This window comes from Colius striatus, chromosome 10 (genome assembly GCF_028858725.1).
Source record: "Colius striatus isolate bColStr4 chromosome 10, bColStr4.1.hap1, whole genome shotgun sequence".
NCBI classification, from domain to species: Eukaryota; Metazoa; Chordata; class Aves; order Coliiformes; family Coliidae; genus Colius; species Colius striatus.
Genome location: NC_084768.1, coordinates 25,306,754 through 25,334,483, shown reverse-complemented (window position 1 = coordinate 25,334,483; position 27,730 = coordinate 25,306,754). Strand labels below are relative to the sequence as shown.

General features: G+C 42.6%; 1 protein-coding gene across 1 annotated transcript in view; it reads right to left on the bottom strand.

Moving 5' to 3' along the window:
* GLIS1 (GLIS family zinc finger 1) overlaps nt 1–23,383 on the bottom strand; it is a 192,645-nt gene extending 169,262 nt beyond the window's left edge. The window contains exons 1-2 of the mRNA XM_062003848.1: nt 23,368–23,383; nt 21,994–22,383 (exon numbers count right to left, since the gene is read on the bottom strand). Coding sequence (XP_061859832.1) covers nt 21,994–22,345 — 352 coding nt within the window. The 5' untranslated portion in view covers nt 22,346–22,383; nt 23,368–23,383. The remainder of the gene's footprint in view (nt 1–21,993; nt 22,384–23,367) is intronic.
* Nucleotides 23,384–27,730: the final 4,347 nt, after the last annotated feature.

Genomic DNA, 27,730 nt, shown 5'->3' with positions numbered 1-27,730 from the left:
CAAATTCAGACCTGACACACAGCCACATCACTAGATTTCAGCACTGTAACCTGAGACAGACGTCATTTAGTTGGGTTATGCACCACACACTGATAATATATTTTACTGGACTTAGAGGAGGCAAAGTATATCATCTTTGTTGGCAAAATGGAGATGCTAACTAAGGATGCAATCATCGCCTGTGAGGCATTCCCAGGGATGTCCCTGATCCGTAGCGGAGGCATCAATGCTGTCAGCCGGATGCAGCTCTTACACTGCCAGTAAGGCCACAACATCTCTGCAAATGATTTAGCTCTATCAACCCGAGAATCCTAATCAGATGCACCTAAAGCACTTCACGAGCCTGGCCTTTATGTTCAAGCTCACTAGCAACACACTGTTGCAAATAGACCTTTAACTCAACAAGTCTACTCAAGCACATACGGACAATGTACTGGAGTATGAGAATGATCTTTCCAAAACTGAAATAAACTGTTTTCCAGCATATTTTCCAAAAGTAAGAGTAGCACTGAAAATTACTAAATATAAGGACATTTCACACCCACTGAATTATATCTCCATTTACACAGCATCAGATCCATCAACTTCTTTTTACTTAAAATTGAAAAACAAACGATACTCACTTTTTGTCTTCCTTCTCCCTCTGCTTCCCACTTACAAGACTTTGTTTATAAATTAAGAGAACAGACTACAATACAAAAGAATACAATGAAGCTGCTTTTTAATAGAGAATTGCTCGCTGCTGCTTTTCAAAATGTGCTGCAGAAATATACAGGACACTTCACTACATTTGATTCACATAATACACATAATATATATTAATAAGTACTAAAGATATAAGTATATAATATATGTACTACAGTACACACTGAACTATTTGTCAGGAAGTACGACATCTTAAACTTCACAGAGAGTAACAGAATTGTTTGTTTAATTTTTTTGTTTCATGGAGTGTTTATTCCACTCCAAGAAACTATTATTTCTGTTGTTCTCAATTGGGGCTCATACTGGTATCACTCACCACGAAAACTATATCTACAAAATGCTCTATAAAAGCCTGAGTTATAGTATCATGGTTTAATCAGCCCTAACCTGACTAGCTTAATGAGGAACAATTGTATAAGTAAGAAAATGATTTATCTTGGGACTGAGAGGCAGATAATTTCAGTTAAATTTTTCCAGATGGCTTCAAAATCTGAAAATTAGGCAAGCCATTTACCTACCTACTGAAAGAGCCTGGATGTCTTCCCTGACTAATTCATAAAAAGAACATGTTGTAGATTCTCTGTGGCATGATACACTACATTCTTGGCCACCAGCAAAGGGATATAATTAAGCATTATTAGCTGATACATGTTTTTCTTTCTGTTTGTATTAGGAATGCAGATCTGTTGTAGCTGAAAGAACTCAGGTTTCCTTCAACTTACACAGACATAGAAAAATCTAAGTCAAGAGGAGGATATCTGGATCCAGTTCCTCTCCTACCACTGGCACCACTACACAAAATTCCATATAAATTTTGCTGAAAGAAGTCAAGTTTATAAAATGAGACAGAATTTAAAAATCAAGGAGAGGGCTGTGAAAGACACCTAAGTATTAGGGGAGAGGGGAGACAGAATTTCTGTTCTTGGCAGCATATAAGAACAGATTTGGCAAAAATCAACCAGAAATGGCATGAGGACCATTGATCCTGGCTGGGGAAAGGGGGATGTCTGTCATCTCTTGAGTGCTGGTCATCATCATCAGCCATTTTCACTGGTGATTAAAAGTTATCTTTTTCCAGGAGAACCTGACAACCTGGCTATGAGGGTAGAGAGTTGTGATGCCCTCACAAAGTTTAGGGCTATCGTTACTAGCAGAACTAAGTATTTATTGTGTTTTGGCTTATACATGCCCTTTGTGTTCAGCACACAGCTTTCCATTTGAAGATATCATCTTTCTAAAATGGATATATCTTTACATTTCATGTAAGGCTGAAGGACTAAGCTCCATTTTCTTCAATATCATCCATTTTCTCCCCTTTTTTTTTTCGCACAAACATGTGTATCACTGATCTGTATCAATTCCCAACAAAATCGTTCCCATTCTTTTCAGCCTCATGCCAATTTTTAAGTCTCTGATCTATTATTCAATCCATCTTTGAAGCCTTTTAAATTCTGCTAAATCCTTTAGGAGGCAAAATATATTAATATAACAGCCTTATATTACTTCCAGTGCTACTTTCTTTTCCTTTCTCTAACATCTGTTGTTTTGGCTTATGCCATACAAAGGAGGAGAGCAAAAATCTCTATGAGGATGTTCATGTTCTAATGGGAGAGAAGGCTTATTCTAAAATCTCACTTAGGTAGGGATGTTTTAGTGAGCAAGCTGAGGGGAAAAAAGAATTTCCTCTGAATTTGTTGGAAAACAGGGTTGTACTTTAGGTAATAGATTTTTAAACACAACTTGCTCTGATGATACTAGGTCCCAGGTTTTAACTCAACTAAATCACACAACATTGTATGTTGTCACAGAAGAATGTATTTCTTAATTAGCTTTCTCATTTTGAAAATAGCTACCTATACTGAGAAGTCGAAATGAAAGCAAAGCATAAGCATTCCTTCCCTGTGGGAGATATTGAAGCAATTTATTCATTTAAATACTTTAAACCTCTAATTTTAACACTTTTACTATATCTCATCAAAAAAGATATTGCTTTTAGATGAAAAATAAACAGTTATTAATTTGGCACAAGTCTCTCAGCTATGATGAAAAGGATGCAGGAAGGAGGTGAATATTGCACAACACATAACTTTACTTTGCTATCATAAAAACTGTGCTGAACTTTGTAGCGAATGGTGCTTCTAAAGTGTAAGCTCATATGAGGTTAAAATGCTCCTTAAGCCAACTTACAAATTCAAGGCTATTTTCCCCATGCAGCAATTTGTCTGCTTCTGAGGAGGATCCACGTTAGCACAAATTCAGAAGGGTAATACTCAGTAGTGAAAATGCTGCACCAGGTCAGAATGTGGCCTTAGATACATCTGTGTAGCTGAAATTGGTGGAAATATTCCAGGTTTGCACCTGCGTAACTGAAAGCAGAACACAGCTATCTGCTTTCCCTTTAAGACCAAAAAACCCCAAATTCAAGCTGTTCCCACTTCTTAGGTTTACCAAAATCCTCTAATTGCTCTCAACAGGAAATACTTAGAGGACACTCTTATGCTGACATGCAAAGTATTACACAGGGTGACTCCCTACTAACCTGTTATTAAGAACTCTCGTGCAAAGCCCCAGATAGCATGGTGGAGACATGCAGTTCCATTTGATTCTTGCTGATTTGCCCAATTTGCACCCATATAAGCAGAATTTAGAGTAGGTTTACGGAGTATTTTTTAGCAGCATCAAAAGCTGCTTGTACAGATCTGCTGCCTGGGAATCCTGAAGCATAAAGAACACATGTGGGGCTAACAGTTAAAAGCAGAGGACATAAAGGGTCACAAGTTCTTAAGCAGAACTGAATAAATTCACTTGAAAGACCAGAAATACGAGGTGGCCGGTGGCTCACAAAGCAGAAAAACAAAACTCAAACTTTCCAAAGAGCAAAAGCTTATTAATCCTTTTCTGTTCAGCTCCTACAGTTTTATAATCACATCTCTCACCTATAAATACTCAGTCTAAGACCAACATGTCTTGTTCCGTGTAAACTCCCCAATCAATGCTGCCTCCTTTTCTATTAATCCGCCTTTTAAAATATGTTCTTTTATCAGGTTTTAATGTCTAACATGATTTAATCAAGAACACATGCCTCATAAATATCATCTGTCATGTTCCATTAGTTTCATGTGGAAAAGTACAAGTCAATAAACAAAGGTTGTGCCATAAATCTGCCTTGAACACATTATACCTCAAATAAGAAAATAAAAACATGTGTGTCCTTTGACCTGGATATTCTTAAAATGGAACTTCAGGTATTGTCTTATGCCTTTAAAAATGTCTAAAGCATTCACAATTAATTGCGTACCTAAGCAATTTCAATTTACATAATGTTGATAGGGAGACGGTGATTAAATAAGCACTATGCCTTTAAGGCACCTGTTAAATAACATCACTGCCTCTGGGTTAAAATCGATATCCCGGACTGCACAATTAAAACCAGGTCCCTCCACCATGCAACTCTGCAGTAAAAATCCCTCCTAAGTCAGAGGAGCCACTGGGTTCAGTTATTAAAAGAGAGAGGGGAAGAAAGCGAAAAAAAAACCCATCACCTTCTCTTGTGTGCTGCATGGAAATGTGGCTGCTGTAAGCACCAGCGAGTCCCAACAGCACGCACTGGATCCCTGCGAGCTCTCCTCAGTCCCTTCACTTCGGTGTTGGTGGGTACCAGGTCGTCACTACTTCTCTGGTTGGCCAAGTACATCAGGTGTTCAGTTTTGGTACTTACACCAACAATCAAATTTGATGCTTGGGTCATCTGGGGAATTTTTATTTAAGGAAATTCCCTGCCTTTCCAGAGTTGGAGGCCTTGGTCAGTGCTTTCAACCTCTCCTGCTCCTTACAGCACACAGCAGTTTGTGGCTTTTGGTATTTTCCACTAATGATCTCAGCTTGTTATAAGCTGTTGGGGAGTGCTTTGTGGCTTGTGGGTGGTGTGGGGCACGTGATCCCTGGACTGAGCATCAATATTCTGCAATAACAACAAACTGGATTCGATCATCCATGTAGTACTTCCCAGTTCCCTACTCTTACCAAGCCAGTGGGCTTTGGATCAGACACTCTTCCTGCCTAGCCTTCTGCTCTACAGCAGCACAGACCAGAAGAGCCAGAGTTTACACTGGGGTCGCTGTCCATCCCTCGGCACCCTTCTGTGCAGTGTGCTGCCCATTGTGTCCTAGATCTGGCTGACTTGTTAGGTGGCTCACTCAATTTATTTCTGATGGAAGCAATTTTTTTCCCAGTTCTGATTCTGATTTTTGAACAGTTCTGATTCCTGTCTAAAAACAGGAAAATTGACTGACAACAGCTCTAGTCCTTGAGAAAGGAAGTCAAATGCTTTCTTCTCATACACTGTGACATGAGGAACACGAAGCTCACAACTCAAGTTTCATTTTGAAGCTTTAAAAAGAAAATACAGAATATATTTTTTTTTTCACTTACTGACTACTTTGATCTCACACACTTTTCCTGAAAGTCCAGTTTGACCTCTTTGTGCAGGTGGGCTTATACTTACAGCAATCCCCATTGGTTTCCAATTTTTCCTGTTCTTCCTGCCTTTTGCCAGGGATCCTTCACTTCCATGTCCAATCCCACCTTCAACTTCTCCCAACCCTTCGGCCACCAACTGATCAGCCTAAGATGTGCACAGACACAGATAGTGTGGGTGCCCTGACCTGCTTGTCATTCACCTCAGAAAGAAACTAGCCAACAAACTGCCTCTTCCTGCCCAACTCTGCAGTTTCAGCATTTACTCCTATGGGGAACAGCTCAAGTTAATATTGAACACACAAAATTTTCTGTATTTCATTCCTTTCTCAAATGTTCACCTTTAAAAACTGGGAGCTGCAGATCTGCAATCTGTGTACCTCACTGGTTCCTCTGCCTCTGGATCTGGAATTACAGGATAATAGGAAGTGGTAGCTACAGCACTCCTCTTATAGTTACCAGGTTCTGACATTCACCTACTCAAATCTCTACCATGTCCTGCTAAATCATCTGCCAGGGTTATCACCTTGTTGTAGAAAAGTCCACAGCCCTGGAACTTGTTCCAACACTAGAAGTTCTCAAAGAACGTCAATGTGCCTTATGACACCCCACCATGCTCACTTGTGCAGGGCAGCAAACAGACTCCAGCTGCTGCTGCCTTCACAGTACTGCAGGTGTGAGGTTGGGGCTGGGATATGATATTCACCTTCTTACAGGGTTTCTCCACATTCCCTTCCTTGTACCAGGCAGGTCTGTCCCAGTACACATCAGTCAAAGCTGTAACTGGGTGTTATGGGGATGGGAAGAGGCCACATGGTGAAAACGCAGCAGGAAGAAGATACAGGCAAAGGAGTCATCATCAAGCAAGCAAATCTCACATCAAGACAGTGGCGCTGGTGTGGCTGGTGCCTCACACAAAGCCATAAACACATTACAGTACCACAAAACTACTGTGGTATTGCTGAACTTATCTGGAAATAATCAAGATAGATTTGCAGCACTACTTTTACTCAAGACTTTAAGAGAGATTCCTGTCACCACAGTAGATTCCTTGCTCTCATGTCACTCAGTTGGTAGTATTACCAGACCTGTAGGCACACATTACAAATCACTTTAGAGAATCAGCCCAAATGGCTGAACAGTGATTCAGATCTCTGGAGCATCTCACAGGAGACAACCGGAGTAGGAAAGTAGTTTATACGTTGAGAGGACACTTCATGTTCACAGTTCCAGACACAGAACCAGTGTATGGTAGGCAGTTCTCAAGTGCTTACTCCTAAGCTACATCTAACCTGGTTCAACACCAGGGCACTTTTCTGGCAGAGAACAAGTCTTTCCCCAAAACCTGCATTAATTACAGCTGCTCTCAGGGCCCTTATAAATATCAGGCTCCACTTTCCAGCTCTTGTGTTTCCTTTTTCTTTTCAATAAAAATTGTTATTAAAAAAAAAAAAAGCTAGTTTTCTGGGTCAGAAGACTGTACACACCAGCACAGTTTGATAGGAAAGTCATAATACTTGTAATGTCCCGAGATCTTTTATCTTGTACATCTCAGACGGACTCCAATGGTATCATCTGGAAAGAAGCCAAAGGAGCTCTACTACTAAACCAGCACGATAAGATCAGCACTGAGTGGAGGAAATGCCAACAAAAATCTCCCACTTTTTCCTGGATTTTCATCCAACAAATGAGTATGTCACTTTAGTTCCCGTCTCAACAAAGTTTCAGTGCCTAAAGGTCAGCCCCATCCTCTCTCAGTCACACTAAATTAATAAAAGCACAATGTATTTTCTCCAAGTTGCTCTCTGACCCTGCTGTTTTTCTATGAGGCCTCAACTCCTTGCTGGAACAGTAGATTATCACATGGCATAGCTTTCTAGGTAACTCTGCATCATGTGCTGGAACTCACAATGGGAAGAAGTAAAAATGAATACTACTGCACCACTCTCAGAAGGTGCCGTAAAAGGAGACCCACAGAAAGCATGAACTATGTAACATTCAACACCAGAAGATGAAGCATCACACCCAGAAAAGTATTTAGGCACTGTGTTTCCACTGACGTCAATGGGAGCTAGGTGTCTACATACCTCTCTGGAACACACCTTCAGTAGAGCAAACGTTAAGGCTTATTTTTTGAGTGGTTCTACAGTTCCTCCGTATTCTACAACACCTGCTTGAGGAGCAAGTCCTTGAAAGGAATGACTAGGAGACTTGTCACACATTTGTCCTGCCTGAAAATAAACCATCCAGTTCTCAAAGGACAGAGACTGGACCTGGTAAGTACATGAAAGAAATCACTACCTTTTATGATATTGTTCAAGTGTCACTGCTTGGCTTCCTAGGAGCCACTTAGCTCTGTGAATCTCTAAGGCAGGATCCTGTTTCTACTACCGGGCTTACAGAGTGGCAATGTGATAGAAGGCATCTGACAACTACTGTGTAGTGGCAGAATACCTGACAAAAATTAGCTGCTCATTAAAACTTACAGATTGTTTTCAATTAACATAAGCATCAGTGAATTTCACTGGCTCTTTAAACAAACCAAACCAACCCAACCAAAAAAAACCAAAACAAACAAGCAAAACCTCTTCATAATAACATAAACCAAGAAACCGATAGGGTTCTGTAACTGACCATCTACAAAGAAATTGAGCTGCACATGCTCTTAGTAGGCACCAAAGGGCATTTACTTACCCCATTCAGAAATATAAATCAAAGATACCACCCAAAGGAAAGGGGAAGGAAAAAAAGGCCCTTGTGATGACAGTTTAGATTTGAATTAATTTGTCCACTTGCAGAAATTCTGAAAGTGTTTGGTCTTGATTTTTCATCCCCACCACATGCAGCTGCTTTCTTCCAAAACACACAGTTGCACTGTTGTAGGCTGTTGGAGCAAGACAGCCACCACCGGCAATAGCCATGTCCCATGGTGGCATGGCAAGCAACGGGCACTGCAGCCACACCACAAGGCGTGCAGAGCCGTGAGTAGACATACAGCCACAGACTTGTGTCTGGCCCAGGGACTGACAGAGGAGAAAGGTGTCACAAATATAAATCTCAAGTCAGGGAGCCAAAGAACTCAACCAAATTTTAGTCACATGGATATCTCTCAGTTTCCCTTGGCTGCCTCAATCAACTGCGGCCCAAAGTTATAAAACCTGCCCACAACTGCTCTGCTCACCCCCAACCTGATGTTTCACACTGTGACTTTATGCAGGCTTGTTTGGGTCTAACAAGGTCCTTATTTTTCTACAATGCAGGAAATAAGGAAACCAGCCATTAATTATTAGAAGCGCAGCAGATCTGAGCTGCATGGCCGTAAAACAGATTTTTCTTTAATGAAACTGAGCTGGCATTTGCCAGAAATAACAAGTGTCCAAGACCAAAATGTAAATCAAAACTAAAGGAGAGTTTTCAAAACTTTGAATCATTGGTAGCAACAGACAAGCTCAGAAGGAGGTTGGTATGATTTTGGAATGTCTTAAAAATGTGTGACTAATATGACTTCTAAAGACATTATTTGTGAGTTAGTATTTCAGTCTCCCCACAGAAAGAAAACATCACGACCAGAGAGGGCCACAACGTTTGCTGTAATAACTGTGTTAGTATGTCACTCTTGCTACACTAGGAAAGAGGCTAAGAACTTTTGTTTTCTTTTTAGAAAGCAAAGAAAGGGAATACTTTAATGTTGAAAGTCATCAGTGCTTGGTAAGAAAAGGAAGACCACAGCTGTTACCCTTTCCCCATGTATCCAGGTTTTAAACCCAGCACTTGGTTTTAGTTGATATCAGCCCAGATCCTAGGACACAGTAAGTTCCATCATAACATATCTGCACAGAGATTAGTCTAGTCAAGGAGCAATGATGCTGTTTGCTGAAGAGAAAGAGTAACAAGAGGAAAGAAAGGGCAGGTTGGAAGGAAACGTTACTTGCTTTACCAAAATTACTATCAAAATCCTGTGACTGTGGTGCAGTAACGCCCCACCTTCCCCAGCCTGCCTCACTACACTTTGTCATGAGACCCAGAATGAGGCCCAAGGATTGCAATGCACAGGGCACATCAAGGCAGAGTAGCTCCAGGTCTGGCAGCAGGAGATCGTCTGGAATCCCATCTTTTGCAGATTGCTAGTGGAAGCCATCAGGATGGTCCAGCTTGTTTGTCTAGTGATTCTGCCATTGAATGCAATTCTCCGTGGTGGAAATGAATCATTTCTTCTATAGGAACGTCCAAACCGAGCTTGGCTCCTCCAAGTACCAGAGGATTTATCTCATCATTTGCTAAACTGTGCCATGGTTAATTATATCCTTGCAGTCAAAATCATGGGTCTTCGTTCTTGTTTGATCTTCCTCAGTTTCCAGTCATGAGATGTCACTCTGCACTTATCTGGCCCAAAAGAACCCTCAAATATCACATATTTCCTCCTCCACTGCACCTCCAGAACAGATCAGATTGCCTCTAACGTTCCATTAGTAAATCAGTACCACATATAGGTTAGCATCTTCCAGTTTTTCTCTAAATCCTTTAATTTTTCAAACCTGTTTAAGAAAGTCTGAACATCAATCTACCTTCTTGCAACTAGAGTGATGATTAACAGAAAGATAACATCATTTCCTCATACTTTTGAATAATGTATCATATCACTTTGTACATCATTAGAAATGTATTTTCCCATACTAATTGAATATGACATCCCAATCCTTTTCAGTGTCACAACACACAGCCTCCCATCTATAAAAAACAGCTTATATACTTCATGCCAAGGTACAGTGTCATGTGTTTGACCAGATGAAAATATTCATTGTCCTGTTCCTGATCATTGCTTAAGAAATGCATGTTGCATACCTGTTACTTCCTAATGTTTTGTTATTATTCCCTTAATTTGAAGCAACAGACAAACTTTACAGGCAATGGTATTCTATTTTTTGCCTGCACTTCAGTAAAAACTATGAGATAACACTAGGAACAAAACTCAGGCTTTCAGAGTTGTAGACAAAATACTGTCACTGTACAAAATATTGTTGGTGTGCATTTAATTTTCTACAGATAAATCCATTTTTACCCTACTCAAAAGGCAATATAACTGTTTTTTATACCACTGTTCTGCTATCAACACCGGATGTGACAATTCAAAATGTATCCCAGAAGCTTAAGTCTAATCTAACACCACATTTACCTTTGCCAGTCTCAGTCTCGAGCTTGTTATAAAACAGGAAAAAGCTTGATGAACCTTTTTAAGAAGCAGAACAGCTTCCTTCAGCTGCTCTGTTAATGAAGCTTTCCATCACAAAATAGCTCCAGTTCTAAACAGTCTAAACTCCACCTGGGCCATAAGGATGTAGCTACAACCAACAACTAAAGGCCAATAGTCCCGGAGGATTGCAGCATGGTCAGTTAATTTTCATATTTGGAAAACAGGATGCATTGTGAATGAATAATAATAATAATAATTGAATGTGAGCCTAATTCAGTATCAATAAGGCTATTTCCTTCTTCAGAACAATGGCTGGCATTTTCTATGCCCAACAGTCAATTGTTTGTTAGCAATGGCATGTCCCCAGAATGCCACAGAACATTTCACAACTGCTTTGCATATAAAAATCAATCATTTTCCATGCCCAGTTGTCCCACCACTGGCTCTCCCAACTGCTGCCTTTCACTCAGTCTGGTTTTTATTGTATGCCTTCTTGGTGTTTTCTTGACAAACGAGTGGCCAGAAACACTAATGTTAGACAAGCAGGGATTTGAACTTTCTTCAGCAAGTCAGAGAGAACAGAAACCTGGAGTACTAGACTTTGAGGGACCTCTTATAACTCTTTACAGTGCCTAAGCAGTTGAGTGTATGAATTAAAAATTTCACAGGAAAAGACCAACAGGGAAAACCTATCACCACACTGAGCTTCAGAAAGGATGCAGTAAGAGATTTTCTTCCATACCAGCAGGGCAAGACTGGTGCCTCTGAAGGAGGTATGGGTACCATGCACATTAATTATAACTCTGATCTATAAATCAATGGATTCCATGTTTAGGTCTTTCTCATATCTCAATTCTAGTCCAAATCTGGGTTGCTCGTTAAACTAGCAAATGCTATAATCAGAAGCCTTCTCACTGGAAGCTGTATTCAATCTTTCAGATTGAGTTCCCTCGTGGTAGTTAGTATCATGGTACATTTTTACCTAAATGCTAGTTGGTTATGAGACTCTTTTTCACCAAGTTTCCTCTGAAGTCTCAGATTATCTTGGCTCTGCAACTGCCTCCCTGTCACTTCAGAGTGACTGCTTGCTGCTGAAGTATCTAGCCCATGCATAAAACATCTTTATCACCTCTAATGTTTACTGTTCTTAATTTTCAAATCTCCCAGAAACTTCTCCAGCAGTTAATAAAAACTCTCTTGTTGGCATTAACACTAAACCTTAGTAAGGAAAGTCCCTCAAGCAGATTAGTCCTATTGTGAGAAACTTAACCTGGGTACCACTGAAGCAGCAAGCCTCTGCAAAACACCAGTGTTTTCACTCAAATTTGCCAAATAAACCATACTTGTAGCCAATGCCATCATACATTCAGGCTCAAAACACTAATTAGTCATGATTAGTCATTCCAATGGTTTGCTCTCACTTTCTAGATTTTAGTCCCCTTTATATTTGCTTTCTGTGACTAATGCTGCAAAATGTATGCATTTGTAAAAGTATTTGTGGAAGTGGCAAACGTCATTTTGACAAAGCAGTCAGAGCATTCATGCCAGCAATTTTTGCCTAACAGCTTCTGACAGGATGCAGTGAGAGAAAGGAGATCTCAGAAGAATGTTTCCAGTAAGAGCTAGCTAGATCACCCTGACAGATTTTGAGTATTTACACCAGTTGCCATACCTCTATGTATTTAGCCCACAATTCAAATAACTTACAACCCTTAACATATGTTTAAAAAGAAGACATCAGCAAAGATGCAGAGAGTGAAAGAAGACAACAGGCTAAAAGAGTAGAAATAATAAGTTACTGAGACACAAGGGTAGGGACAGCTCTAGGGGTAAACATTCCCTCAAATGTCCTACATAGCCACTCAAATCAGAGAGACACTGAAATGCATGGGGATCTTTGTTTTGAAAACAGAACCACTCACATACGTAGTCTTAATCCCCCAAAAATATGACAAGTTAGCAAACCTTATCAAATAGCTCAAGAACTCAAAGAAAAAGAATATAAGCCAATTTGTAGAGAGTTAGTAAGAGGAAACCATTCAGATTAAAAACATGAGGTATCTTTTTCTTCTGCCAAGTGAACTGAGTCCATACTTATAGAACAAACTCCTAAGCATTACCCCTCCAGGACTCAGGTCTGCTACCTTTCTATCCACTCTTGGGTTTAAAATGGCATCACTTCAGATATGCACCAGAGCTAGGGATAATGGAATCAGGCCAACTCAGTTTCAGTTGAACATAAACCAGCTCTGATAACTTCAAGGAAACGGAACATTACAACAATCAGATATCCCTAAAGGTGGAATTTAGTGTTGTTTTTTCTTTTTCAAGTCCTGAGAGACAGTCTCAGCTGTGTACAAAAACCTGGTCTGCCAGAGTAAGAAGGATCTCAGGAACCTTCACCTCAAGCTCAGGGGCATACATCGGCTGGAAGGCAAAGACAACCCTGAAGTTGCTTCCTCCAGCAAACCACAGGGGAAGATTTTCTTCCCAACAGGTATTTATTATTGGCTATTTCCAACACAGCTCCCTTAATACAGCCACCTTTCACATGCTTTTCACCTCAGCATGTGAAGCACTAAAATAAATGAATGAACAATTCTCAACGGGCAGCATAAACCAAGTAAGTGCCAAGAAATAAGAAGCTCAACTAAAAGGCTCCATTAAGAACCTTTCTCTCCCAAAGGTAACAAATACGTTTCCAGCACTCACACTCAGAAGAGACTTACCAACAAGGGCAAGCACCATGTACTTAATGTAGCAAAGAGGGAAATCTGGTCCACGTGCACACTGCACAGAAGGGGTGCAGCCACGCTCAAGCAGGTGTCACCCTGGGCTGATAGAGCTATATGTTGCAGTGCAGCATCCTGCAACACCACCAGATCAGCTCTCAGAGCACAGCCACATCACCTGAACTAACTAACTCTGTCCAGCAGCACAGAAAATTAAGCTGGCCCTGACGGTATGCCAAAATAACTGCACTGCTTCTGGCTCCAAAACTGGCTTGTCTTTCTCCACACCATACTCTGTTATGTTCTTGCAGTAGAAATATCATTAATAGTACACAGATTTGCTCCAAAATGAAACAAGTGGTACAACCTAGAATAGATTCCAAGCACCCTAAACTCTTTTTATCTCAAACATGTATATGCTTGTCCATGTCAGCTGCTGGCACAATCCTTGTGTTACTTCTCTCTGCCTTTGTCGTTTCTTCTTGTTTCACGTATGATGGCGGATCACACCAGTTTTAGATCCAGGAAAGGTCCTGAACAGGAACTAAAATTAAAGATGAACATGCTCTGCTGATTGATTCTGAGCTGATACTGGGCTGCTTCTGCTTGCTCATTTTTCTGTCTGGGAGAGAGCTTATCACTTGGATCTTCTGTGCCTCAAAACAGTAAGGATGGGATTTTAAAACATTCAGTAATAACCTTCTGCTGAAGTCAATGCTACAACTTCCTACAATTTCAGAAGCAGCAGCAGGGCAAAGCAGGAGTTATTAACATGAATGTTAAATCTTCTCTGAGTTTTTCCCAGAAAATATTGGGAAATAAACCAGAAATTTCCTCTTTTATTTGTTCTCACTTTAACTCTGTCCAGCACTGGTGGGGGTTGGGATGTAGATAGGACTTACAGAAGGAACAATAAGCGAGACTTGATTTTGACTGAAATGAGTCCTTCTGAATTCAAAATACTGCTTTCCTCAAGCGCCCTTCTTGTGCTAGTTGCTTTTCTCTCTTAAGCATCAGCAACTACAGAGATGTTCCATCAAAGAGAACAACATACAGTCATTGTGACTGATCATTTGCTCTCAGTGAAGGATTCAGGTTAAATCAAAGCCAGCTGCTGGCAGCTAAAAGGAATTTAAACAAAATAATAATAAAAAATGCAATCTAGAACCTACATTCATAGGAAATCTACCCTTGTATTTCAAATAAACAACTCTAGGGTATTTAAGCTTCATGCACAGAAAACAATTTTGTAACTTTTTCTTTTAAAGCCATCCTCTTGCGTGGTTCTTGTGCCCTAATAACTCTGAAATGTGCTACTCATCTCTCCCAGTTAAATATCCTGTTTCACAAGCCCACTCCTAGATATCTGAAACTGCACAGCGTTTCTGTCTTGCTTTAGGCATCTAGCATTCCAAGGAATTAATATTTAAACTTATTATAAAAGAATGGGGATTGCATTAAGCATGTAGTATTTAGCAAAACATTTATGTTAATAAACTGTTCCGTTGCTTGACTGAAGCACATTTATCATTCCTTAAATTCAAAAAAGATGATGCTCCAAAAGTGACACACTTATCTGTATTTTCCTCTTATTACAACAAAGACTTAGATAGGATTATAGAGTGGAAGCTATCAAATTTCGATTTTTACAACACACTTAAAATTATATTACCTTGCTTTGCCTAGGGGATTGTTGACTTCAGTATTTAAGTAACTTAATCACAGCAGACTGTGAAAAAGCAGAAAATCACAGCATTTTTTTTAAATCATCCTAAACCCTTTACCTCTTCTTGGGATGTGCCTTGTGCTAACATTCTTACATATATTTGTGCTCTTATATCTTATGATTAATAAAAAAAACATGATTGGTTACAAGATACATTTAATTGGAGTTTTTCCTCTTATATTAGCATTTGATTTACACCTCAGATATGCTCTCCCAAGCCAGCATGTGTAATTTATTTATGGCATTGGAAGGCAGGCAAAATATATCATCTACTGTTATACAACCTTCTAGTAGGTATTAAAATACCAAGCCCCTGGAGACACACTTCATATAGCTCAGCAAGTTCCAAAATAAACCGAACCACCAACCCCTTAAGCACTTAAAACAACAATGGAGATCTGTATTAAAAAGTTAGTTTTACAGTATTTGATGATGTCGCCTTAGTGTCATTTTCCCCTCAAGCTACACATTCAAAAAAACATGTAAGAATTTACTTTCCCTTCATTCTAAAAGAACTGACAATTATATGGTCTCACAAAGCCCTCTTACCACCTAAATGCCAGAATTAAAGACAGTTTAAGATGTTTTGCATTCATTTAATCCTTAGAATAAATTTGATCGGGTAGATTCAATTAGAGTGCTCCTTATCAAAACACTATGCAAAATAATCACATATACGTTCAGACATAATGACAGAATTATTATTAAAGCAAAACAATTGCTTTTAAAGAAATAAAAGAAAAAAAAAGATGGAGCTCAAGCCATTTGTGATGGTTTCAGAGGGACTGAGTTCAACCTTGTAATTCCCAAATGCTCAAAGCCTTAACGTAACCTAAAATACAATATATGGATCTATTCCCTATTGCAGCTCTGGCAACGTCTTATCTGTTTTTTGAGTAGTCTCCTTTCTAGAAATAACCTTAATCATTAACAGTCATTTAACATATCCAAGCTAATGACTGTAATTAAAAAAAAAAAAGCAACCAAAAAAAAGCCCTTGTTCCAGGTTACTAGTGAAGCGCAGACTCTGAGAACAGAAAGTTCCAGGTTCCAACTGAGATTTCACATACTGGGTGCCAGAAGTGTAATAGCAGGGAATGAAAAAGGGGAATTCTTTGCCTCTATTCTTGAAAGCCTGTGCAGAAAGGTAGTACTGCAGCAGTCTGAACTGATACTTATCTGAATGGAAGAACCGGCCCCTGCTTTTTTTTACATGCCCCATTTAGACGCAATAAAACGGGCTGAGTGGTTTTAACTGGTTGTTCTGTCTATGTCATTGTAACGCTCCCTGCTCTCAGGAGAAGATAACAGCTGTGCCATATTCAGCAACACATACTTTTGCTATTGTTTGCACATTTGTAGGGCATGATTACACTGTACCATAGCTAGCGAGCACTGCCCTTGGTTTGGAACCCTGTATTCTTTGAGTTACATCAGTGTGCTGGGAAACAACGTTTGGTGGCTGAGAAAAAAAAAAGCAAACAAAACCAGCAGGCTATTAAAAGCAGTTTCATGCCCTGTGAAGTGATTACTAGATTGCATGCCTTGTTCAAGCTTGTTGACATACAATGCTAGAAACCTGGAGTGCAAAATGAAGCGGCTTACATCTATATTCCCCTCTCCAATTACTCTGCCATTAACATCTTCAACAGTTCAAAAATCACTGAACGGCAGAGGTTGACATTTCTAGAACAATGGTAATCATGATCCCAAACATGGTAATTATATTCAGAGTACTACAAGATCCTCTTCATAGCCCATACGTTATTCCACTTCCTAGCTTACAGATGGATTTAATACAAGCTTGCTATTTGTTCTACAAGCTTTTCCCTGTACAAAGGATAAAGAACTTCTGTAATATTAGGATTGAAATACTGACCCAGCTAAATTTAGTGGCAAGGCTTCTACTGATACTAATCCTTTAGAGTCCCTCCTATCCAACATGTAGGCATCTCTGCTCACTGAAAGTGAACAAAAACCCCAAAACCACTTTACTGCAAGGAAGAAGTACTGTCTCCCAGAAGAGACTCAAATTTAGCAGTTTTACTAAATGGAATTGTGAAGTGGACAGAATAAAATCTCCAACGTACTAAAAACCCTCAGCACACACTTAAACAGCTTATGTGTATACAGTGTGGAACTAACAGAAAAATAATCATTTAGATATAGAATATTCTAAATTATCTATTCAACTGAGTCCATAGTGTTTTTAGTTGATGAGATTACTGACAGGAACACAGTAACGCACATACTTAAGCACTTGCAAGAATGAGATTTTAAACTTTTTCTTCCTACAAAAGAAGAGAGGAAAAGATATTTTTCTTCTCATCCCATTTAGCAGAGTATTTAATAATCTCTATTTTCATTCCATGTGTTACTGTAACATTTTAAAGCTAGAACATGTAATTTCTTATTTTCACTTCTGTTCCTTCAAATAAAACTCAAGAAGTTACAAAATCTTTCACACATCAGACTTATTTCCTGTAATCTGACATTATTCGTCATTCCATATAATTTTAAACAATTTTAAGACACATACAATATCTATTCTCTTCTGTTTTCCCAACAACTATATTTTTTCCCTGAAGCAGAAAGAGGTTTTTCACTTTTACTTCACAAGGACTGAATGCCTTCATATGACAAGTCAATAGACAGATCTCCTGGCTTGTATTTACTAAATACTCTCTACTATCAATCCTTAAATAATAATTAATTTAATTATTAGATGCAATTAAACCTCCTTTAAATTAAATCCTCTAAATGACACTGATTTTGCAACACACACCATAGCAGCAAGTTAACTTAACTAGAAGTTACTTTTCTATTCAAAACTAGTAAGCGTTTTAGCAAGTTTAAGGGAGAAGGCAACAGTCACAATTTATCCCAAACAACCGATTCTCCAATCTGCATTTTCTTCTCTTTCCTCCTGTTACCAAAAAAAAGAAAAACAAAAAAGACCATGAAATGGAGTTCCATAACTGCACGTTCTATCCAAATAAACCTTTCATTTCCTTTTCGTAGAGCAGACTTCAAGAGAACTATAGTGAAAAGAAAAATTTATTACTACAACTCTATATAAAATTGAGAGAGTTTAGAGATCACTATGGCAGTGAGCCCATTCGCTGCCTCCTTATCAGCCCATATAATATCTATCAGCTCTAGGCAGTCCCATTTGCTCCGGTGGGATAATGCAGGTGAACACAAAAAGTGTATAAAAGAAAACGGCAGAATCAGGCCCAAGACCAGTTGGTACACCTAATAAGTCATGTAACCAAAACATATGCTTTTGCTTAAGGTCCCAACAGTATAAGCTGTTACTTATGCAAGAAGGACTGCCCTGCTAACCAAGGGAACAGTCACAAGGGTTGAAATGGCAAAATTTAACCCTCCTTCCCAATATCAAAGAAAATGAGTACATTTCAATGCATTGGTTGTATGTTTGCAGAAAGCAGCTACAGCTAAAAAGAAATCAAACGAGCAAAAACCCAACCCACTTTCTCCTTGTCGGAATAAAAAATACGCTCAACAAGGAAACATCCAACTACTGTAACCTGAACAGCTTATTGTTTTGCCCCCTGTAAGTTAATATCTGAAATGGTTACTGCAAAGGTCTGGGCCATTTGGATGATTTCCCAGTGGCACAACTAACAGGATAAATCTCGTCATTTCTACTGAGTCATGAATTAGGTACACCGAACGAAACTGGAAAAGAATGAAAAGGAGAAGTGTTTCCTGGTAACAACCATAATCGATGTCATTAAAAAAATGAGGTATTTGACATCTTTACAGATTACTCTTTTGTCACAACTAAGGCTTCCTTTCCCAAAAGTTTCTTTCCTGTTGGTAGTATTTATTTTGCCTTGTTACTTTCAAAATGGTAATGCCATAGCATGAAATTCAATGAAACAGAACCAAAACCACAGAATCTCAGGAAAACATTGCAAAATGGACTTCAGACCTTATGAATATATATACCAACTGCCTCTAAGAAGCACTGCAAATACCTTGCCTGGTGACACAAAGGGAAATCAACGAGCAAGAAAAGCACAGTGTGTACCAGGGCCAATCATACCAGAAAGGGGAGGCCGGGTGAAAACTGGGTGTTTATTTTAAACAGCTCACAAACGGAACAAAACAAGAAGCACAATTCCAAAATACTGATACTTTTGGTAAACAACCACCAGCTCCATCTTGCAAAGTTTATACCCAAATGATCTGATTCCCAGAAGTAACCCTCATCACCACCCTTCAAGTTTTTGTTTGGTTATTCATGTAAAAAGACTTGTTCAGGCACGGAAGCATTTTGCAGGATCACAACTTAAACACTGTGAAGCAGTGGAGTAACACTACAGAGACATTACAACAGCAGGATGCTTTTTCCCCATTGTGATTACTTCAAAGCTGTCCTTTTTAATAGTAGGGTAGTGTATCATTTAGCTTCATTCTTTTTTGAAAAAAAATACTAAAAAGTAAAGGCAAGTTTAGAAAAAAAAAAAGAATATTTTACAGGCAACTATAAAAATTGATTTTGCTCTTGTTAAAGAGGATCTTTTACCCTCCCTACTTGCAGCTTTCAACTGTGGATAAACCAAAACCAGGAGGCACATTCTGTAATCTAACCCAGATTGCAGAGGGAATTGCTGGGTACACAGTACTCCGGGGCTGGAGAGCGGGAGACACATAGTGCAATGATCTGAAATCAAGCTGTCATCAGTTTCCTTTCCCAAAATCTTGTACTGGGTAAATCTGAGTATTTTTCTCATTACCACTTCTTACCTAGACTTTGTTAAATCGCATCTGCATACAGCTATCCTTGGTACTCCATCTTCCTGAGAGAACCAGGGCTGGTGGGAGATGATTTACACCACTCCTTGAACAATCAGCAGCTCTCCCATTCACAGCATAGCTCACTTTAGATACACTGAACTCTGATTTTACAGTTAGATCACAGTGAGCAATCAGGTGACTTCTGTTACTTCTTTGGAACTGACTCAGAAGCACAGGGTGCTGAGCAGAGACAGAAAGCTCACAGTATTCAATGGGAGAACTCCAAAATGCCCGAGTGGACATTGAGGCACTTGCTGACACTGGACAGGTCAGAAGGAGCAGCACAGTCCACACATTTCAAATCAGACGCTAGCCCAAAACTTTACTTTCCCTAACTGCTCCTGAAAATATCTTCACAGGAAAAAAAAAATAAGCCAAAAGAAAACCAAAAAACCCCACTCACAAAACTCCAGTGCTGCTGTCTTTGGAAAAATCCAACAAATCACCACGCTCTGTAAATGAACCCTATCCTGCCCATGGATACCTCCTACTTATTCCCATGACTCAAGTCACCCATATGCTGAAGTAACCACAAGGTAACACCCTGGACAGAAAATGCATCAAACAAAACAAAACCAAAAAAAACAGCAGCAAAACTTTAAACACAATTTTTTTCCCAGTGGTGAAAAGGGGAAATTGATCAGTCAGGAAAGATGAATTAGCAACCTTCTCCCATGGCCACCTACATTTACTATAAAAGTCAGACTGGAAATTGCCCTTTTCTTCTTTCCCTCCCTATAACCCCACCCTCTGCAGTAGCCACAGGAGGAATATGAATGAAAAGAGGACTAAGTAGCTCAAAGGGAAAAAGAAAAAGGAGAAAGAAAAAAAAAAAAAGGAAACTCTGCTTGGGTAGGGCAATGCACAAATAAGACTTTAAAGCTGGTACAAACCCCAGTCAAGTAGCACCCACCTCACTCATGGGACCACAAGAGACCGGAATATCTCACAAGTCCATTCGACAGGCAGCTGTCGCAGCAGCACAGCAGTACTAAAGCTCATAGCTGTCCCTCTCCTGCTTTGTGAATCCTCCTTCTCACTGCTCCAAACCTGGTTGTGTGTAACAGACCTTCATTTCATTTTTGCCAAACATTAACAAGCTTGCTTTTTTTTTTTTTTAACCAGGAGAGGAGAACTGCAGCATTAACAACCAGAAAAATAAAAAAGGTAATTTATAACCTGCTGCTCCACTCTGTCAGTATTCACTGGCCATGAACAAACACATCCTACAGTTTGCAGGACAGACCTAGCACAGATTGAGGTGTTGATTAACATAACTTCATGGCAATGAAAGGTGCCATCACCCTAGGTAACGAGCTCACAAAAGAAAATGTTACAAGTCCAAGGGCACACAGTCCACTTTTATTTCTCAGAAGAATGGATAGCAAGTGATGCACCGAAAAAAAATCCCAGTGGGAACCATCTTACACCAGCAAGACCACAGCAGGAACATCTCTAAAACAGAGAATAGGAAAGGACTAAGGTAATAAGTAAATTACCTTTTTAATGTTACAGAAAACATTGCTTTAATACCAACGGCCTTAGGTGCACATACGTCTCTATAGCATACAGGAATGCTTCAATTCCCCCTGAGCCCATTCAGTGATACCTTAGAGGGATTCTTTTAAGTTTTGCTTAACAAATTCCACCTCAATTAACAAATTCTAGCTCAAAAGGGTAACTAAGAGATTTTAGTGGGCAATCTCTAATTTCAGTGCCACTTCTTTAACAACGGATAGATGAAAACTAAGCATTTGTTAACTAGCCAAATTTGACCTTACGGCATGGCGTGCCTTTCAGGCACCAGGAATCCCAAGTCTGAGGATCCACTGCCTGAATCCAGCATTCGTAACACCTCCTTGAAATTCAAGCTATAAATCTAAGCAACCCTGGTGGAACTGCCGAATAAGAACTAGGCATTTATTGTCAGTGACGCACACTCACAAACAAACACCCCACACGCACGCTCAGGCGCAGGACAGACTAACTCAGTGTTCAGCACCATCCTCAAAACAACCACCCCTGAGAAGGGACCAAAACAAGCAGCAGTCGCTCAGAACTACAGATGCTGATCTCGGGATTTCTTAAAGAATATTGAGAAACACTCTGCTTCTCATTGGCAAAAAAAGCCCTGTCTGGCTTATCCTGCACCTTCAAGGTATATAGGGAAAAAAAAGTTTAAAGCTTGCAGTTAAATAAAGCTAAATAAGTTAGAAAATATCCTGAGGACCAAAAGGAAGGGGGAGGGAAGCTTGATACACATTGGTGGTATTGTTTGGCCGGAGAGTATTTTTTGGGTGGTGGTAAGTGTTCAGTTCACGCATTTTTAAACTCACCCTTCACGCTTTGATGTTTCTGCTGCTGGAAATAATCTTTAGACCCTCCAGTGCATCGCAGCTCCTGCGCCCTCGGCAGAATTGGGATCCTCTCGAATATACTGGGTCTTTTGGGGATGAAATCTAGCAGAGGCGCTGACATTTCAGGGGGGCTCTGCTGAGGCTCCGTGGGGTCACTGCCGTTGCTGACAGTTACTTTAAAGGACATCTGAGGATTCGACAGACCTTTACCAGTGCTGGGACGAGTCGGTCGCGGCAGTTCCTTCACAGGCGCTCCCTGGCATTTATCGGTCACCTCGAAGCGGGCCGGACCGGCGATGGCTTTCTGACCTCCTGCGAGCTCACAGTGCATGTCCGCGTCCGGCTGCCGCCGCGGCCCTCGCCGCTCTCCTGCACCGGGAGGCACACGGGGTGTGAGCGCCGGCCGCCGCCTCAGCCTCGCGCCGCCTCAGCCCGCCGCGCGCGCCGCTCCCTCACGCACATCGGCGGCAAGGGGAGGGAAAGGGGGGGAAGGCGAGGGGCTCGGACCTCGGGTCAGGGAGGCCGGCGCCGCACGTCGGCTTTCCTCCCTCTCTAGGCAACACCGCCGGGCTTTTTGTAACCGCTCCCGGGAAGGCGAGAGCAACCGGGAAGGGAGGGGGGACCCTGCGCACGGCCGAGTTCGTTGCCGACGCCGGTGCCTTTCAGCTGAGGCATCCAAACAGCGGACACCCAGGCAACGGCGGACGCGACGGCAGCGCACGCAACGCCGCAGGGCGTGTTTGCCAACGCCGGGAGTTCACACCGCGCTCACCGCGCTCCCCGGGTCGCCGCCGGCCGTGCGTGAGAGAAGAGCCCGCCCGGGCGCGGCGGCGAGAGCCGCGCCCCCGCGCTCCTACCTGGGAGGGGCCGCCCGGGGGGACGCGCTGCTCGCCGGCTCCTGCCGCCTCCCGTCTTGCCGCCGCGCCGGGCTCATGGGCTCAACCCCGCTTCCCCGCCGCAGGGCCGGCTGCCTGAGTGAAGGCGGCCCGGGCCATTACCCTGGCGGGGCGGCGGGGCCAGCCCTTCGCTCGGGCCAGTCGGGGCGGGCAGGGGGAGGGCCGTGCCGCCGGGGCCGCCCCTCCGCGCTTTGACAGCGGCGCGGCAGGGAGCGGGGTCCGGCCGCCCCTCACGGCCTCGCCCCGCCGGAGAAGGGGAGTGAGCGAGCCGGGCTCTCCGCGCTCGCCGCGGGAGACAGTCGGCACCTCTGAGGCCCCGCATCTTCCCGGTGCCCGCCCGGCGGCGAGAGGTCCCTGCGCTCGCCCGCTTGCCTTCCGAGCCGTCCATGGTTTTCCCTCTCCCTGTTCCACTGCCGAAGGCCGGGACCCTTCCCCTCTGCCCGCGGGCCCCGCGTACCTGTCCCCGGTGCTGCTTCTGTTCCAGGCACACCACAGGCAGGAACCACGGGACACTCAGGAGCCACCCAGCCACCGAACTGCCGGCAGCGCTCTGTGAACAATTTCTGTGCAAAAGCCACAGCAACTGCAGCATGCCACGAAGGAGCAGCGGGAGAGAGCAAAAGCCGTGCCAACGGCCAGGGCCCGGGCAGCAGTTGTGTCAGAGGTAGGTGCAGCTGGGCCAAGACAGCTCCTCCTTGACAGTTTCAGGTGCATTCAGTGCTTCAGCCTAAACGGTGGCCATGCCTCATTCCCTTCCTGTCCTACAGGTGCCTGGAGCTGGCCCACTCCCGTAGAGACAATTAAGCTAGCACGGAGCAAGCAGTACAGAGCAGTGACATGTGCACTGGCTCCTCCTGGGCCAGCTCGGGTCTGGAAGCAATCTAGCTAGGTTTATTAGCTTGGGCCAGGTTCCAAGCGAACACAGGCTGTGCTATGATATGCAGCTTTGCACCAGCAAGCTTTACCAGCCCACTCTGCTGGCTCAGGGATGTGTGCACCATGCTGCCCTGCATGCTGCCATCAGCACAGGTGCAGCACAGCAAGTCTGTAACACACCAGGACAGCTGAAAGACAGTGACTCAGCATTGCTCCTGACTTGCATGGGTGTAAATCAGACAGACATCTGGCTGGAAATCATGGCTGCTCACATCAAACCTAAAGGAGAGGCTTGGGAGATTTAGCACAAGAAGGAAGGACAGCTGCCAAAATGGTATCTTGATACAACCCTCCTAAGAAGCATCCCACAGCTAGACAACAGAGATCTTCATCTTCTTGCTGCACAGAGAGCCTCACACAGTTTTATCCAGCCCCGTGATAAGATATGCCACCCACTGAGTAAAGGAATGGAGAAAACAGGAGGGCATGACTTCTTGGAAAGTGCCATGAATGTTGTGGATTCGGTGAGAGGGAGGTGACTCTCCATAAAAGACACAAGACTTTGAGATGGAACAAGCAGTTCTGGGAGCAGCAGAACTAATGAAGTCTCATTTGCAATACCTCTTCCTGCCCAGCGTGGATGCCCTGAGGTCTACCAAAGAAGGAGCTTGCCAGCCTTTCCCCTCAACAAGGGCAGTAATAGAGTCTCTTTCTTCTGTAAGGCCACATCTTAAATTGTCAGAAGGTACCAGCTGTCTGACAAATGCACTTGAAAACTGGTACATGTCCTCAGAATATGTTAGTGGGAGCAAGATGCTACAAAAGGGGAGAAATTCCCACCTTACCTGTGTAGAAAACAAAACTAAATATCAACGAGCTGGCACAAACATGGAATTTGAATGGTGATATCCTGTGGAGTTCTAAACCCAAAGCTTTTCAGGATACATTATCCCTTTGTGTGACTGTTCTCCACAGCCACACACCTCTCGGTACTCTGCCAACCAACATCCATTCCCTTGACCCCTCCGTCTGTGGGGCCCTCAGGACCAAGCCGTTCTTTCTCTTCAACTTGGAAATGCTAAAGGCACCTGACAGTGCTACCACAGTCATTATTTAAGGCACAAATACTCTGTGCCAACGGTCTAAACCTCAGTGACGTGAAGAGGCAGTAAAATTTACTGAGTGAAATATCGTTGCAGAACCCAGTGTAACCAAGGTAATCCCACTGCTTCCAGGACAGGAGAAATATAGTGAACATGGGCTCATCTTGTGCAAGTTATTGCAGCTATATTGATACACACTGCCTGAATATCTGAATTAGAGGGAGTTTCCTAGAAAGCAGATAATATTGGATCTGTCCTGTAATTTCCTAGAAGGATTTTCTGTCACGGTTTGGGATCTTGCCACAACAAGGAGGGAAAAGGAGAGCCTCAGCACCTCAGCTGTGCTGACCTGGTTAATACACAACGTTCCCTGCCTCAGCTCACACCTGTCCTGCTCTGAACCGCTGTTCAATTCCGTTTTTTCTCACAGGTATCCAGAATATTCTGCAAAATACCAGCAGGTGCCGCCAGTGGCTCAGCAATAGCCCAGAGCACAGGCAGGAGACAGCTTCCTCCATGCTCAGAGCAGGAAAAAAAAGCACCAGGAAGGCTTTGGACTGAAACACATCACAGTTCCAAGCTTCATCAGCACGTAGGGGGTTTAGGCCCTTCTGAATTTCTCTGTGGACTGCATAGCTCGAGCTGCAGGTATCCACATTCCTCTATAGGAAATGTGTGCCCCTGGACTCAAACCTTCTCTCACAGCACTATTTCCTCAGTTTTGAGTGAGGCATTTAGCAGCTGCCCTGTCTTTGCTGGGACTAATCCAACTGGGGATGCCCAACCCTGGGCTTGAGCAACAGAAGGCTAGACCTCCCCCTCCAGACCTAACTGTGCCTGATAGAGACGTGACACCTCGAGCTGTTCCAAAGCAGCAAGACAGCTCCTCCAGCAAACCCACAGACGTGGGAGGAACAAGTGCCCCTTGAATCATTGTGCTAATGAAAGAGTTAAGCAGTTCCCAGTCTCTCCCCACTGAATCAGAAGACACTTATGTTTCAGTTCTGGAACAAAGGCCAAGCAAGTGCAATCGTGGCTGCTAAGACTGTTTTATGCCCCGGGTCACCATGACTTTGCTGTATGCACAAGCTGTACAGCAAATACTGATTCACCCAATGTTGTCAGTACATCCGTGAGCTAGATGGGTGTCTCCCCTCCCTGTGTCCTTGTGAAAACCGTTGGCCTCTCTCCCCATGACCACAATACTCTCCCTTTAGTAGGGGAGGGGGGAGATTTCTCTACATCAGCCTCCTTGTTCAATATCCCTAGTTACTGAGGGCTGTGGTCATGGGCCACAGCATGACCCACAGCTAGCTCAGTTGCCTCTTTCCTCTGGTAATGAAGTCACATCACCAAAGCAGACCTCCAGCTGAGGCAGATAGGCCATCTTCAGTCCCTGAAGCTAATTCTGGAGAGTTGCTTCATTTTGAGTTGGATATAAAAGGTGAGGTGGCAATTTGGAATAAAAAGCATCCAAAAGAATGCAACTGTTTGCCTGAATGTCTCCTTACTAGGCCACATGGGTAGGACACAAGTGATAGCAACCAGAGACTTGCCCACCTGCCCACTCCTAATTGGTAACCAAAGAAAGAGAAAACAGTAGCCTAAGGTGAGCTCAAGCTGGGGTGAAGTCATAACACCCAGCAACTAAGAAAAAGCCAGGATATAGACAATTGGTGTTGCTAGTTGTGACAGCTGGTGTCCTTGTAATCAGGCAGCACTGAAAGCACCACTAATTTCCCTGCCCTCATGGTTCTGAGCATCATGTCACAAGCCAGTGACACCAAAACCATCTCCAGGACCGCATTAGCCACAGAAACCAGACAGTCCTGCACTACCACAGCACCAGTTGGCCTAACTGTGCCCTGAGCACGTAGCAAGGACAGGTCACACCAGGCCCAATGCAAAGCTTACACAGAGCAGTGAGGAGAAAATTTTAAAGTTTGATACCTCACTTTTTCCTGCTGATACTGGCCAAGATCAGATCATTACCATAACAGTGGTTTTCTCAGGTTCTACAGGTGCTTTTGCAGCCCTCTTTGCTTCAGACAGTGTGAGCCCCTGTGGTCGCAACTGCCCGAGCAGAGGCACAGCTGTCCCGGCTTGAGCAAATGCTGCCTAGGAGCTGAATACACACAAGGACAAAGAGAGGTTATTTGCAAAAGGTGAGAGTAAAAAGGAGAGGGGAAAGAACATTAATTGAAGGGGACCCTAGTTCACTAATTCCAGTCTTCAAAGTGTGCTCTTTACCTTTGTTGGGAACAGACAGTGAGCACTGGGCTCAGCATTATGTCTAGTCACAAACCGGATCTTCCAGAAACTGGTGGAAGCTGAAAACCTGAGTTGCCCAGGCAGTTCTGCTGTGGGAGGAGAGGAATGAGGCAGAACGGATAGAGGTAAGGTGAGCTGCGCACAGCAAACAAACACAGTAGAAGTATTAATCTTGAGTTCACATACTGAAATCCCTGCTTCTACCCCAGCAGGCAACACAATGAAATTTCAACAGGACACAGTTGAAATTGTGAAGCCTTTGTGTAACTGCTGCAGGATAGGCAGAGGTGGGAGGTGTTACCATAAGCATTCTGTTAATACAGAGCAAAACAAGCTCTCTCTGGCAGGAAAAAATAACAAACTTAGTTATAAATAACCTGGTTGCAAATGAGCTGTCGATTCACACACAGCAGTTTCTCTACAAAGGCGTGCCAAGCCCAGACGTGTTTTTGTTTTAATTTACTGCACCACAGATAGCAAGAAAGAAACAACCAAATAAAACCTGAGCCAAGGGGATGTCTCTGTAAGTGTGCCTGTTCCTTACTGATTGCCCATGTCCCTTTAAGGCAG